The 16114-nt window shown below is 35.4% G+C and overlaps 1 protein-coding gene across 3 annotated transcripts in view; it reads right to left on the reverse strand.

Moving 5' to 3' along the window:
- The window catches only part of LOC106156583 (somatomedin-B and thrombospondin type-1 domain-containing protein), a 41197-nt gene extending 26237 nt beyond the window's left edge, over positions 1-14960 (reverse strand). Inside the window, exons 1-3 of one of the 3 annotated variants that reach the window (XM_087016577.1) lie at positions 14837-14929; positions 9778-9845; positions 5355-6138 (exon numbers count right to left, since the gene is read on the reverse strand). In XM_087016577.1, coding sequence (XP_086872703.1) covers positions 5355-5625 — 271 coding nt within the window. In that variant the 5' untranslated portion in view covers positions 5626-6138; positions 9778-9845; positions 14837-14929. Of the gene's footprint in view, positions 1-5354; positions 6139-9777; positions 9846-14836 lie in introns of all 3 variants that reach the window. The other 2 variants (XM_087016585.1, XM_087016580.1) reach the window with 2 other exon arrangements.
- Between the last annotated feature and the right edge of the window lie 1154 nt (positions 14961-16114).

Below are 16114 nucleotides of genomic sequence, written 5' to 3' on the forward strand. Positions count from 1 at the left end.
CATCTAGGAAAGTTTTAACTTCCTAAACAAAGGACAATTGATACCCTTGCATGTAAGCCATTTGTAACTGTACGGACATCAAAGTTCACCAAAACCTGTGGGTACATCTGTGAAGACAAAGCATCTTGCAGTTTCCTTTAACAAAGCAATATCACTGAACAAGATCTTAAGAAATGACACAGATGTTACAACATCCATCCCTTTAATCCAAATACTATGGAGTAATTTCACTATGATCCATTAACCCTTCAACCATCATTATCAGGTCCAGTTTCAGTACATTTCCAAGCATGGCGAGATGCAATCAAACAGTAACGATCACTTGTGACCGATACCCTTTCTTCCAGCGGAACTGCAACCATTGTTCTCATTATAACCTCAACCATTTATATATATCAACTTCTTAACACCTTGGCTGAGTGGACACCTCTACAATCACCAAATGGAGGCAGTCCCCGGCTGATGGATGGTGTTAGGAAATTCATTGAGAATTTGATGCAGTTGTAATTCATTGTCAGGGACGATATGAAGAGGGTTTGCACCACCTTCTTTTGATCTCACCAGTAGGAGATGTCGTTTGGGTTCACTGCTTGGCTAATGATGCTCAAGTAAATTAACTGACCATGTTAAAAAGAATGGTGGTATTCTTTTCTTTATCAAAACCTTGTTTGGTGTCACTGTTCTTTTTTTTATGAAAAAGAAACAAGGACAAATGTCTGTCTGATTGGAGGTGAGATATAACTGTCTGACATATGTGTATTTAACACACAAGAAAAAAATCTGTAGATAAGATAAGAGAAAAATTTATTACCTGTGTCATACAGGTCTTTTCTTTTCTTGAAAGATCAAAGAAATCACTGTCATGAAAGATACAAATATATTTATAAAATCTTAAATTGCTTGTCCCACCATGGATACTGAATCGAACCAAAATCATTTTCAGTGTATAATTTGCCTCATGCAAGGATATATATATGTACTGAAATGCAAGAAAATAAGTAATCTTTTTTTTCCCCTTTTTTTCATTTTTAGGAGGTGGGGCATCAAAATGTTAAGTTCAACAGGTTTTCAAATTAAAGGTTGCTTTACAGCTGCTAAGTGCTAATGGATTTCAAACCTTTGTTTAAATTTTCCCTTTCTACAGCATGCTTTTAAAATGACTTTGAGAAAGTTTTTTCCCACAAAATTGCCTTCTCTTTAGTGGTTTCTAGGACCCTTGATGAAAACACATTTTTACAACTGACATCTCTATGCAAAGTATGCAAGGTGACAGTCTTAACTTAAAAAGTCAGAAGGCCCTCTGCTCTCAGGACATAAAGTGCTCAACTCGACATTATGTCAGGACAAATGCCGCTTTACATTTATCACAAATAACAGTAGCAAACAGCAACCACACAAGCAGAAATTATTGCTCATAATTTGTATTAATACTTGAATGGCAGTGTATTCTTTGCATCAAGCAGGGGGTAATTTGTCCGTAAGATTTTTAAAATTGCAAGAATGGGTTGGGAGGAAAATTTCATTGCATGCATGCAAAAAAAGGTTACAAAAAATATCTTGGGTACAACCAGTGCATGAATGCTTTTCTATTCACCTTTGGTAAATGGCCATTTATTAAGACATAACCAGGTTACTTATGTGTTTGAATCACATGTGAATGCACCCATAACAGAAAAGCCCTGTTACAGCACTGTTAACATGAGAACTTAGGCTGGAAATGTTTTAAAACAGTGTGAATGTTATATTCAAACACAAAAAGCTCTATGTATACTACATTTCATATTCATTAAAACTACTATCACAGTTAAAACATGGTTAATGTGTGATATGATTTAATCTACCTGTAGGTACATGTAATTACAGCTTCAAATTCAAATAACAGTTATCTTTGCTGTTTCCTATTTTAGTCATTCAAGAAATATGGCACAGCCTACTCTAATGCTGTTCTCTAACAGCAGAACTTTGATGAAACATTTTCCATATTAAAGTGAGTGTCACAACTCAGGCCTATAGCCAGCTATTAAAAAAAGGGGGGGGGTTCGTTTTCTGAAAAAGTAGACCTTTTACCATGAAACCTTTGTATACCTAGATCAATTTTTTTTATTCAGAGTAGACCTTTTCCTATCAAAAATTGCAGTTCATTTGTTCATTCCGACACGCCAAACATCCCCTGGCTGTGGGCCCATGACTAAAATCTAATCTCATTTCCTGCCATTTTTGAATTTGTAACGTGTGCTACAACATTAACTAAAACTGTTTAAAAATACATTATCAACACCACATAAAATTATGTTGTCTGTCTGTTAAAGAGTTATCCAATAAATTTACTGAAGAGTCATGCAGTTGTTTCAGGACTTATTAATTCATCAGATTTCAAAATCTAAGCCATCTGAAATCTCTAGAGAAATCTCCAATTTTCACTGACTTGGTGAATTAATCCAGTCACCTGTCCATCAAACTGTGGGGTATATAGGTTAATTCATATATAACCTACATGACCACTGCTCTAATCATAATCAATTACAGGAATAACCTTATAATTTTGGTTGCTCATGGAGACTAATAATAGTGCACCTCACTCTCAGAATATAACTTGAGCCTTATTCAAAAGAGCAAACAAATTTGGTCACCTAGATGAAAAATTTCTCACCTGGAAGAGACAGAGAAAGGAAAAAAAACCTTTTCTATTTGCATAATTCTGCAATATTCTACCATTATAACACTTAATTTCCATTTTCAAAACCCCAGTGAATTTCTCAACCACAGAAATGCATTTTCCTATCTTCACAATAGTACTTTCTTTCTTGTATCTTTTTTTTTAAAGAATAAATATGTGGAAATCCTTCCCATAATTTTTTTAGATTTTGCAATAAAAAATATTACCAGCTGCTATTTAACATTCAAAAACAGCTCATGAATAATTTCTTCACAAGAAAAATGTTATTTCTTTCATTGATATACATCATTTTAAAAGCGAAAACATACTGAACTTCAATTTTTCAAATGGACCAGTGGCTGGCCTACTGAGAGCATGGCATTCATTGGCCTGTTAGAGCAACTGGGGAGATAAGATCAGGGCCTTGGACTGACAAAGCACATGGAATAGATTTCCTTCACAGACACTTGTCTGATGGGGTTTGCTTCCAGCTTCCAGGCAGACAAAAAATTGCCTAATACTCTAATAGGAAGCCTGTATACATTATCCTCACTTCTCCCCCACCCAACTTATTAGGCTCTCCATGTTTCAGTGATTGAGGAGAGAGGTATCAAGTATACAAAGTAAACACAGTATGTTTGTTGTTTGTTTTTGGAAAGTTGCAATTTCTGTAATGCATTGTCCAAGCACAATGCACTGAGGTTTGGGATTAAATATTTGACAAAATTTACACAAAAATGCACAGTATGTGCCCCGGAAGATGTTGTAAGAGCAAACATGGGATCTAACAGGACCCATACCATGGCTTTTGCACCTGTACAAAAAATTAAATGAGAGTGATCCCCCTATTGTTGTGCAGATAAAGCATGTGTAAACACACATTGTAATGGTCACAGCACACATGTGCAAGCTTTCAGCACCTTCGATACTCTGGACTAAAAGAGGATCAAAGAGTTGAAGTGCCACCCCACAATCAAGGCTTTATTCCCTATGAAAACGGAAGGCCATGGCTAATATGATAGGCTTCTTCAAGCACTGCTGAGCTCCTGTTGCCTGTACCTGTTCAATGAACCAATTTGTTATCTATCACCTTAGTGACCTTCCACAAGTGAACTGTTCCACTAGTGATGAGGACTTTGGTGCAGTTTTCATTTCTATCATGCACATTCATGTCTTGCCTGTGTGGTGGCATTAGTGACATAACTGTGAGATATGACATTATTTTTATTTTACGCTTGAACGGAAAATGACTGTTAATGCTTTATGACACTTCAGGTTTTCTTTTGATCACTATGTATTTGCCTTCAAAATGATACTCAGTACATGACTTGTTACATTTTTTCATATTCTTTAATGACAATGTACAGATCTTTCTTATTTTCTTAACTGTTAATGGACATTTAACAGTACATTAATAAAAAGGTCCCTTTACCTCTATAAACTTCAGTGCAATTGGAATAATTTATGGGCATTAAATGTCTGAATGTAAGGCTGAAGCCATTTCCTTTTATCACAGACTTTACAACTGCCTCATTGAAGAGAATTAAATAACGTTTCAACGAAACATTACACCACATCAAGTCAGGTGCTCAACTCATGAGGTTGCTTAACATGTTTTTTCATTCATCCCCATAGTTTACGGCCACTCATTGTGTTTTGCTTATGTGTGGTATGCTGTTTGATTAAGATGACTTGTTGACAGCAGGTTAACTGCTCTTGATCATAGGGTGAGCTATGGTTTAAACCAGGGAAATCAATTAGCAAATGGTCTGTGAAGTACAGAACTACTTGTTACTCATTCTGCTTAGAAGCAAGGCATACCTCCCCGTATATGACATTTAACTCAGTTGCTTCCCCAGGCAAATGTTTACCTCTGTTGCCTCTCCTCTTTAAGTGCTGTTTAGAAACTGTGAACAGTACTTACTAAAACCAGAGCCATCTGCACCCCAACAACTGGTTAAACATTTCCATACGCTGCTACCATAAACCATAATTTGGATTAGAAATGTGCTCTCTCTCTTTTTAATACAAATTAAGAAAATAAGTACATATCTAAATTAGGCACATTTCTCTTCCAGGCAGATAACCAAGACGAGATACTATAATCTTTATCTGCTTCCCCAAGTTTTTTTCCTCATAAAAGAATGAACCCCCACAAGGGAGCCTAGATCGTGTCATATATACAGCAGGATAATCCTATCTTGCCTTACAAATACTATTGATTTTTTCTTTTCTTTAATGTTCTGATCCCTGCACATAATTTTTTTCTCTTTTCACAATCTCCAGACAATGTCTGAAGTGGCGTTTCACAAACAGAACAAAAGGGGATCTGTTCCATACAAGGTCAGCTTCAGGATGGTGAACACATTTTGCACTGGAAATTATATCTACAGGAAGTTGGGATCTTAACCAGTGGTGTGAATGTCAAAACTTGAATTGTCTGCTATGATTAGAGTAATTATTGCAAACCAGACACAAAGGGGAAATAATAAGCTGGACTAAACTGTTATATAAATAAAAACCACATTCCCAGCCAGTCTGTTCAATTTTAGTAATACATTCCCAAAAGAAAATCAACTAAGTTTCACAGAACCATTTCTAAATTTCTTTGAAAAAAAAATTGCTTACTTTAAAATAAAATTTTCATCATACAGAACATGATATCAAATCAAACTGGTGAGTTAAAAATAAAACCTACCTCCTCCACAAGATTCTTCCCTATCTCTGCAGCAGTCTTTTGTGGCATGGCACCCTTCATCACAGTAGCAATACTGTGGTCCAGAGGGGCTCAGGGCATTCATCAGTTTGGAATCTCTGTCCCCTTTCACACGGCAAGTGTCATTGCGACCAGAGCAGCAGAGTTTTGCCTCCAAGCAGCCACTATGAACCAGTCCAGTCTCCATCATCAAAATCAATGCAAATAATGCACAGGATGAAGAAATAATGCCTATTTTGTTTGACAAAGCCATGGTGTAAAAACTAAAATGTTATTTGTAAACAATAAAATCACGCAATGTTACTAGCAGTCCAACTGTAAAACGGAACTAGTTCAAGTTTCTTGAAATAAAAGCACCACTTGCACTGGGGCTAATGAAGTTTAGCTACTAAAATAGCAATTAAGCAGTCTAGAGGGAATGCACCTCTCTTTCTTTTGCTACAGGCTGACAAAGTCCCACTTTCTTTTCCTCCTTTGGTAAAATCCTTCTCAAAGCTAGGACCCCCTCTCACTTCTTGAACTTTCTAGCCTGCAGTCACTGAGAGTGCCCCTGTTCCTGAGGTGTTCACCTTCTAAGTATAAATGTAAGCCACTAACTCTGCTGCCCAGCTTATAGCTAGCCCTGACTGAGGATGTTTATATACTCCTCTCAATGCTGTCTTCTGATTGGCTGGCTTCATACACCATGCCCTTCTGTGAGTTCAGTGTTTGGACAGCTAATGGCCAGTGGATAGATATCACAATCTCAAGACCCGAAGGGGAGAATCTGGAAAAAAAAAAGAGGTTGAGAAGAAGATAATTGTCATGCACTTCTGTTTAATATCATCATTATTATTATGATTTTTTTCTTCTATAAATGTTTTTCCTACTTTTATTTCACTGTTGGTCTCCTCTGGCAGTTGGGTTTAAGAAGGTATTTTTTCACCCTACCACTAAGCTGTCTAAAAGTCAAAAAGTTTATAAACCTTAACCCTTATTAGACTCAAAAGGTTAGACAGTTAGCAGAGCATGTGTCAGCCAAGGTATAGATTCATAAATCAACCATCAGTTTTTCCCCCCATTCAACACAACATTATCAATGAGCAGATAAATCAAATGCTTACCAAAACCTAACTTAATATTAGTCCAACACTGCAAATTACATGCTAAGCTCTCTACACCTTAAATGGGCTGAACAAATGACTGAAACATATCTAGAAGAGGATCAAGAAATAACAAAAAAAAAAAAAAAATCATACACTGGGCTCATTCAATCAGATGGGGAGTTCCAAATGTAGTCTAACTAAAAGTGCAGAAAATTATGAGCCTATTCTATACCCTAGGGAGTTTGACTTTTCACTTGATTTAACCAACACCACCATCAAAGGCACAGAAGAAGGGACAAGTAGTCCTTTCATTGACTGGCACAGCTTGGTCCACTATTAACAAAAATTCAAAAACACCTTCATTTTATTATGTACTACAACTGCCTTTCATTTTGAATAAAACCCTGTGACAAATCCATGCTTCAGTGATCCGGAAGCCAGAAAGTTAAGTTAGAAAGTAAGCTACCTTTTGTTATCTTTGGTTTACCAGTTACGAAGACAGGCCATTTTACCACTACACCACAAGGGGGCCTCAGCAGACAGACATAGAAAACTTTGCCTCAGGGTAAATTTGCATATTTATAACTTCACCAACGAGGAATAAAACCAGCTTTATAGGAAAGGACAATAATAGCATTCCTAACTGTTTAACCGACTGTTAAAACTGTAGGTCAGTGAAGTCAGTTAAAGAAAATTTCTGAAGCTGTTACTGAGTACAGTTGAATTTCCAGCTAACAACTGGCTGAACAACAAGGCTAAAGAACAGGATAAAGAAAGGTTTGCAGTGCACTTGTTTAGCATCCCAATATTTTCATACTTTCTATAGGTCTGTGTTTATTTAGGACTCTAATATTTTCCTTTCTCCACATAATATGTATGCCTCAAATGTTACCCTTTTGATGAAAACTTTTCATTGAGAAATAAGTTTTATCTTTTCTTCTCCCCATCATTAGCCTATTTAATCCATGCCAAATGGCTACCATACGTGGCAACCCAATGCTCATTTGGAGATCAAAGTTCAAGAAGAAATCACCATGCAAATGTGCACACTTCTGATAACTTTCATGTATGCCGCAGTGTGTATACCTGCTAATTATACCAACATAAAACAAGCCTGACTTTAACACCTTCGATACAATACTCAAAACAAACCAAACTTGATGTCCAACTCCAAAGCTTGTGCTGGTATTAATTTTCAAGTGATTAAAAACTTCTTAGTCAACGCATAATTTCTCATAAGCTTTCTACTGGACTGTTTGACTTTGTGACCAACATTCCTCAAGAAGAAACCTCGGTAAATTTCTTTACATCCCAAACAAATACTGTATTGTGTAATTTAAAGCAATCTGAAATAGGTCTTTATAAAAGCTGGTATCACCACAGGAGAAAATTCCATATACCTAACACATAATATTTCCGTATAAATAAGACCTAAATGGTACCTGAACCCATTCTCTCCTGTTATATTATTTCTATTGGTTACGTCATTCTGCACCCGGTCAGTATAAGAGCTTAACAGTAATGCACAGTAGAGGGATTAATGAGCCTGATCCTATATAATACTGAATAAGGACGGAATATTAGCCTGCTCATATCTGGTTCCCCACTGTGTTCTACCAGCACCCATGCACACCCCCTTTATTTATTGACAGGAGACCAGTGTCGTGGACTCTCTGTTTGTTAAGTGGTTAAAGAATCTGAAGATATATTATACTAGGTCTGATTAAATAAACTGATAAGAGTTGCCCACCAGGGCTGTTAGCATGGCATGGGCATTGACAATGCCCTTATACAGTGATATTTCCTAAGTGATACATTTTTACCGCAAAAGCAAACATTTATAAATCTAATGACATTTATAGACAGTATTGTGGAATCATTGGAGTGCGTTCAAACGAACAACTTGTCAGTAATTTTGAGACCCATTATTTAATAGAAGAATGTCAAGTTCCTTCCGGATATTTTCCAAACCTCCTCAAATTGCTTGAACCAAAGTGAAATGATTGATAAATTTGTCAACTTGCTGTTGGGCAAGAGGAGGCACAATGCAGTCCCATCACTCTCAAGTGGCTATCTCCTTCCTTATCAACACTGAAGTGTCTTATTGTTAGAAAAGACAAACAAACTTCTGGTGCCCGTCTGCTGCAGGCTCAGGGTGCCATCTCATCTAGACAGGGTCAAGATCTATAGTTTGGTGACTTGATAGCGAATTTACCTTTAATTCTGATAGCAATTGGGATAATTGAAACAAGCACAAATGGTATCATGCAAAGCCAATTTGACATCTGCTGATTAAATATTAGGTGTGGCAAAATCCTCTGAGTTATGGTCTGTGAACACACTAGTTATCTTAGACAAGTCATGGGGACTAACTACAGTAACTGGCATTACATTGGTGCCATACTCTGCAGCACATATCTTTCCAAGCATGTCATCTTCACAGTGTACTCATTGTGACGGTTGAGAAAATTTACCAAAAGCACATCAAGTTAGACTGCAATCCAGTAGAGCCAGCAATTGTGCTAAGGATTACACTGATAAAAATCAACTAACACAGTCTGGCACAAGGGCCTTGAATGAAATAGATAAACCATCTTCTATATTGTCCAACTTTCTACACATTTACAGAGGGGTGATTCCAGCATTTTTTTTTTTTTTTGTTCTATTAAATAACTTAGTCCAAAAATTATGATAAACCAAGGGGAAAAACAAACATGTTTTATCATCTTTAGCCAAATTATTAATCATTAGCTGTGGAAATAAAATAAACTTGTATGGGCCTAATAACGCCTCACTATATAATACCACACAAAGACACAATTTGATAACAACTCAGCATAAAATTTAAAGCCATCTCTTGTGTCTAGTCATGCTTCAATTTTTAAAGAACTACAAAACATACTTGAAATTCTCCAGATCTTAACAAGGACAGTTGTTTAAATTATGCTGCAAAAAATAATACTATAACAAAATCACACAGCCATCTCTAAGATGACCTAGATCAGTTTTTAAAATTGGCTACCACACAAGGGAGGTTGAAAGGGAGAAAAATACTAACAAATAATCAGTGTGACCAGAATATTAAATTTGTTATACACCAAAATTTAATAACTTTTTTGCCACGATTCTAATTAAAATAGCAATAATAGCCAAAATTTACCTGACAAATTGAAATTTTTAAATTTCTACAAATTAATACACCAAGAGGTCTGTTCTTCTCCAATTAACTCCCATCATTAATGTCTTCAAATATCCTGAACAAATGTTGATTGTTAACAGACATCATGGAAAATAAAACAGAACTGAATGAAATTTCATACCTGGATCTTTCAATAAAGATCAAAAGAATTGCTCATAAAATCCAGAGGTCCCAACTTGAAGTTGAATACTGGAAGGAAAATTAAACAATATTATAATTTTTAAATGAGTATTTGTCGTCTGTTTATCAATGGTGTCTTGAACTCTTAGACTTTCCGTTCCAGTATCTTACCTGTCCTCAATCTCACCGCAAGTATTATGAACACAGAACCGCTGGTGTGTGTATATAAACTGAAATGAAAATCCCCAAACAAAGAAACACAGATAAAGAACTGGATGTTAATACAACAGTAAAACACTTTTCCTTTACCTCAAGGCTTTAGTGTATATGTATGTATAAGAGACCTCAGCCTGAGCCAACACCAATGGAGACGTTGTTTACCTTGGTCAATCACCCTATAATCACCTGATTGTTCGGCGCTTTGAAATACCAGGCATTAAATCGGGTCGAAAAGTTTGCACGCAATTAGACCGTAACATGCCTCAATCTTTCACCCAAGCCAGACGACTAAATAAAAACTAACTCTCTGTGTTCTATTCATGGAATCTGGTAGCCTTTTAAACCATTTACAAAGTGGATTGTTTGTCCAGCGGGACTTCACAGGCTTACAGTATTTACCTGTGTTTTATAGCAATTATAATATAAAGTTGAATCTGGCTAATGCAACTATATAGCATGTGCCCTTTTTTGTTCAAATCTATTCATGGTGGTCAAAACAAAAAAGTTCTCATACAGTCAAGTGCAAGAATAATTGGAAAGAAGGGGAAAAATGAGAAAGGGCATGAGATATAGGGTATGAAATACATCTACTTGTAGAATAAGAGAGAGAGAGAGAGAGAGAGAGAGAGAGGGAGGGAGGGAGAGAGAGAGAAAGGAAAAAGAGATTTTTTTATTTCAATGAAACCAAAGATTTAAAAAAATTAGCACTAATCAAGCCAGAGACCAATGTTCTATACAAACTTAAAGACTTATCAGCAGATGATATAGTTTTAATTTTAGGACAAATCCAAATGCTTCAAATCATAAGATAAACAATTATATGAGGGTATCAAGTCTGCATTTTCAGGTCATGTTTGATCTTTCTATTTCAAAGTAAACATCACCATGAGATTCATTCATCTTGCCTATCAATGTGTGAATGTGTCACAAATGTCACCTCTCCTCAAGGGGGCCATAATATCTCCTGTCTACAACTTTTCTTTACACTATCACATGCCACTTTGTTCAAAGTCCGATACATGTATTCCAAATGTAGTTGTGCACCCAAGGGGCCCATTGCTTTAGACAAAATTTCCTAAAGAAGCACAAAGTCAAGATGGGTCACTAAAGGTGAAATCAAACTAAAACTAAAACCAGAATGGCATCGACCTTTTAAAGGAAAAAACAAATTTATCTAACATTTATTCTCTTGTCTGAAGAACAAAGGGTAAACACGCCTCCTATAAGAAGATGAGAGTTCATAGGCAGTGTTGTATAGAAAAGTGTCCACGAGGATTCCTCAGTGGCTCTATAGATAGTTTTTATCTTAAAAAACACTGGACTGCATGTTTATCTATATTGGTAGTTTGGTAGCTCTTACTCATGTAAGTATGCATGTTAACATGTCTGAACTTAAATGCTGGTGACCTCATCCTTTCTTTCTGACATTTAATTACAACACCTACTTAAATTCAAGATTTTTTGTGCGACCTTAAAATGCCAGACAACCCAGAGTGTATAAGAAATAACTTTTTGATGATTTCAAACATGACATCCATTTTAACTACTCAATATAAAAAGTAAACTGGCATATTAAATATTTAAGTATCTCAGACAATATGTAATATTCAAGCAAACATCATAGAGCCCCATTTCAAAATAATCAATACATGTACATACTTTGAAAACAGTGTAATTATAACAGTTCAGTGGTCTAAGGTTTAAGGAGCAGATTAGAAGCCAACAGTTGACAAATGACTCACACCCACTGATAATACCTGTGATTACTTTATTAAATAATCCTGGTTTACTTTCCTACACATGGGTATATAGATAATGCTAAGGCTAAGCAAACACAAATTGTCAGATATAATGTACTTACATACTTCCAATTAATAAAAATCAAATATCAATAAAAAGTTATTTATTAATCTAGAATTTTTTAAAACATAAAGATACAGCTGAAGATAACCAACATAAAGATGAACTAATAAGAGATTAAAAGAATTGACAGCAAGACAAAAACTTTATCACTAATGGATCTTCCCATTAAGTTGCACTGCCTGCTTAAAAATGTATCTATTTTAATTTGAATCAGATCAAAGTAAATAAGAAAAAGGTTGGAAGAGATATGAGGAATCTATATAAGTGATTTACTTTGGCAAAAAATCCTTTATGTTCAAATCAAGTAAGTCCACATTACAAGAAAATGCATTACCAATACTGTCATTTAAATTTAGTTAATGTGTATCACACCTGTTTCTAAGCTAAAACTTTAAAAGAATATCAATATTCTATACAATAAGGCAATTTGTGCAGTTACAATAACAATTCATTTTATCGGTATTATTAAGATTATTATTTTTCAAGGGTGTGTTTACTTTTCAGTAATAGATTACAAAGTGTTTAATTTTTCTCTGAAGGACAATCCATTCACTTTCCATTGTTTTAAATTCTTCATTTTCTTTTAAAATAGCCAGAACTTTAGTGTCAAAAAAATATAAATTTTTCTATCTCTGCTCTGGAATTGCCCTTTGTGCAATATAAAATGCTAAGAATGCATATAACTGTTCAAATGACAGTGAAGATGAAAAATAAATGTGTAGGATATTTGGGGGTTTATATTTTCAAAGAGTGATAGTCAGCTTATTCTATAAAACTACTGATAATGAGAGGATTATTTTTCATTTTAGTTTATATCATAAAAAAGCAAATAAAATGAATATTAAATGGTTCTTTTAATCTCAAGCAGACTTTGAAATATATGGTATTAATATTATTTATATAAATGGGGACAAATATTCTTCCAGAGAGAGAATATATGTTACTACCAGTTCATCCAAGAACTGGCAGCCTCCAGGTTTGTTTAGATTTCTCTTACCTTGTCAGTCCAGTCATTTAGATATGGAAATTCAACTTCAATCAGGTGTCATATTTCATTTTTTAAAATAATTAATTTCAAGGTTTACATCATTTTTTAAACACAGATGACCAAGCATTAAGGCATGTGGCACCAGCAATCTGAAAGAGTTGAGGTTTCCACTGAATTTCACTGCTAGAATTTAAGCATGCAATTTGTTTTTCTGATAAAACAATGCAGTAGCAGTTACCAAATCAATTTCCTCCTAAATATCTGAGTTGTCAAGTCTACATCTCAATACTAGTGGATTTTGAGCCTTTAGCAAGCAAAGTTGTTATCAGCAAACTTCAAATAACCTCTATAGGATGGTGGGGTTTCAGTTATATCACTTTAGCATGCTAGAGTATGGCATATGTGTGATAAGGAATCAACATTAAATGGGGATATAGCAATAAATATGCAACATTTAATGTGTTATAGCTAGTCAACATGCAGCCATAAAGATTTTATGATTGGCTTAAAATATAATGCTTTTAACAATATCTAGCATTTAAGTAACAATGGAGATCAAACACTTTATATATTAAGACCAAAATAAATTTGTATGTATATGGTATTAAAAGCTATCAAAAATGGCATCTCACACAATTCTTAAACACATATTTTAATTCTTATTTGATAAATCAATCAGAGACAACATTACTTACCAATATGCTTGTGTTGCTTTTACAGACCAGCTATGGCAAATACTGATATACAATATTAATATTCTTTAAAACACACTAAGAAATTAAGAGTTTGCGTGTGTCCAAAGTCCTGTAACGAGTGGCAAATCATCAAATGTTTGCCCACCTGGTGTTTTAAAAATAATCTACCTATAAGCATGTAATTCCAAACTCCAGAGTCCAATCTAGTCTTTGATAGAATGATGAATGAATGTTGTCTTTGATAGTATGATAAATGAATGTCAATATAATAATAACAGATGTGACTTTATAACATATGCCTTTGACCCTAGCACAAATAACTCTCAATGGGGAACATAGTTCTTGTGTCATAGCACTACATTAAATTTAAAGATGAAAAGACCGCGAATGAGTTAGTATTAAATAATGTGTTGGTGAGAAAAGTAAAGCAGCACTGTTGCAAGTGACTGCATGGGAGAGTTATGCAATAGCCTGTATTCATCTGAATTGGCCTGTGGCAGACACGGTCTGGTTTCTGGCGTGGTGTCTAATATCACTTTATGAAATATTAACCCTCAGGATCCAAAATGTGAAAAGTAAACTTGACCCTCTCTGCTTTTATTTGGAATAGACCTACTATTCAAAATGGAGTTCACAGGCATTGGAAATAGATCAAAGTAATGGGAAGGGTTGTTGCAAAACTGAGACATGCTGTACCCATATGACTCATGTGTATAGGTTCCAGAATGCATGTAGGCCCTACTCCACTGCTGTTTTTCTATTTATAAAAAAGTGCACTTTCAAGTAACATTATTTATCAACTGCCAATTTATTAGAAGACATCTCAATTTTTGCTCGCCAAATCACTCATCTGTACCAGAATAAGGATACTAATGAAATGAAAGAATAAATCAATAAATAAACTAATGGGAATATTAAAATAGTTCAGTGGAATATTCATATGAAAAATCAGCCAACTCCTCGCTGGAATCCCGTCGTTACTACTCTTTTGTCTAAGTCTGAGGCAAGCAGGGTGAAAATATAAACCTGCTTTAGTAATTGCCTCAGTTTTCGGCTTTACACGCCAGGCTGTTTATTACCGTAAGATAAAGTAGCCCGGCCTAGATCTACATGTACCATGAACGTAACTGGAACTTGTCAGGCCGAAAACTGAGGTGCACTAACGAGGCAGACCTATGCACCATAAAGTCCATTCATTACATTTTCTTTGGTTAACAACTATGTTTTCCTTTTTTTGAAAATCATAAACCAAAGTTGTGCGAAAAATGCCCCCCCAATTATTTCGCAGCGTTTACCTTTCACTGACGCCAGACGAACTTCCCGGCAGATGTGACTTCCTGTCCAAGAGATGGCGCTTCAGGACGGTGCACAATTGCAGCAGCAAAAGGGCCATCTCGCTGTTGCGAAGAACTTTACTTTTTCATCCAAAAATAAGGTTTTAAAGTCCTAACTTTTATTCCAAAAGGCCGCACAATATTGATAAGTTGGCTTACGAGCGGCGACTCTCTAAACAGGGTGTAGGCAGGCAAAATTTATTTTTGATTTTTAAACATGATTTTAACAAGTATAGTACGTACCTAAATAAACCGTAGGGTCGGTCGTAATTTCTTTTCTTTTCTTTCTTTTTTCTTGTCTTTCTTTCTTATTTCTCTTTTTTTCGAGGGAGGAAATGTCAAGTCCATAGAATTCAGTTTTTCCTGTGGACAGTTATAAATTTCTCTCACTTACCAAACCAATTAATACTCAATGCATTTTTTCATTTGAAATAATAAATTTGGCACGAAAAAATTCTACTGACATCTTAACAATTATCGCAATTATCGCCCTTAGTGATCAGTTATATTAGGCCTAACTGGAATTTTCTCTTCGCTCTGAGTCTGATGAGCTATTTTAGTTAAAGGTATTGTTCCAAACTTATTAAACGCTTTAGACTCACCGGTTTGAAGGTCTGTTGGTCCAATAATCATAATCTCTCTTTCATGTTTTGTCTTCCTCCGTCTCATATCATGCGAAATATGGAACACGCTGACTCAGATCTAAGCACGTGCGACTTGTGGAACTTGGCACAAACATGGTCCGTCATAAAAATTGAGAAAAAAATACTACACCATGCGCAAATTACATAAGCTTGCCTGCAAGGCTAATGCCCTCTGGCAACTAAAGCAGACGAGAGCCGGCTGACTTATTTCAAACTGCATTTTATTGATTCATTTGGCTGCAGGGCCTACCGGTACATACAACGTACAAGAAACGCTTTTCATATGATGTCATGACTCCAAAGTTCCACGATATACTCAGATTTTTTTTGCCTTCTGCTTTTCAAATATACATTGCTTTGGTGGATATATATTCTACTGCAAAACAAACGTTTATTGGCCTTACATGTACTCTGCCTTTCAAGCTTGCAAGAACGAAAAAAACATGACTATGCCGGAAATTAAACATTTTTGCATGATTTCAAATATTTTTAGTAAACGGCCGTTTTGTAAATATGACACGGTGAACATGGAGACAAAAGACACAGCCGTGGTATATCTAACAAACGTCACGCACGAACGAAAGTTTTTATAAGT

Source organism: Lingula anatina, chromosome 1 (genome assembly GCF_051362555.1).
Source record: "Lingula anatina isolate TDL-2025a chromosome 1, LinAna3.0, whole genome shotgun sequence".
In the NCBI taxonomy this organism is placed as follows: domain Eukaryota; kingdom Metazoa; phylum Brachiopoda; class Lingulata; order Lingulida; family Lingulidae; genus Lingula; species Lingula anatina.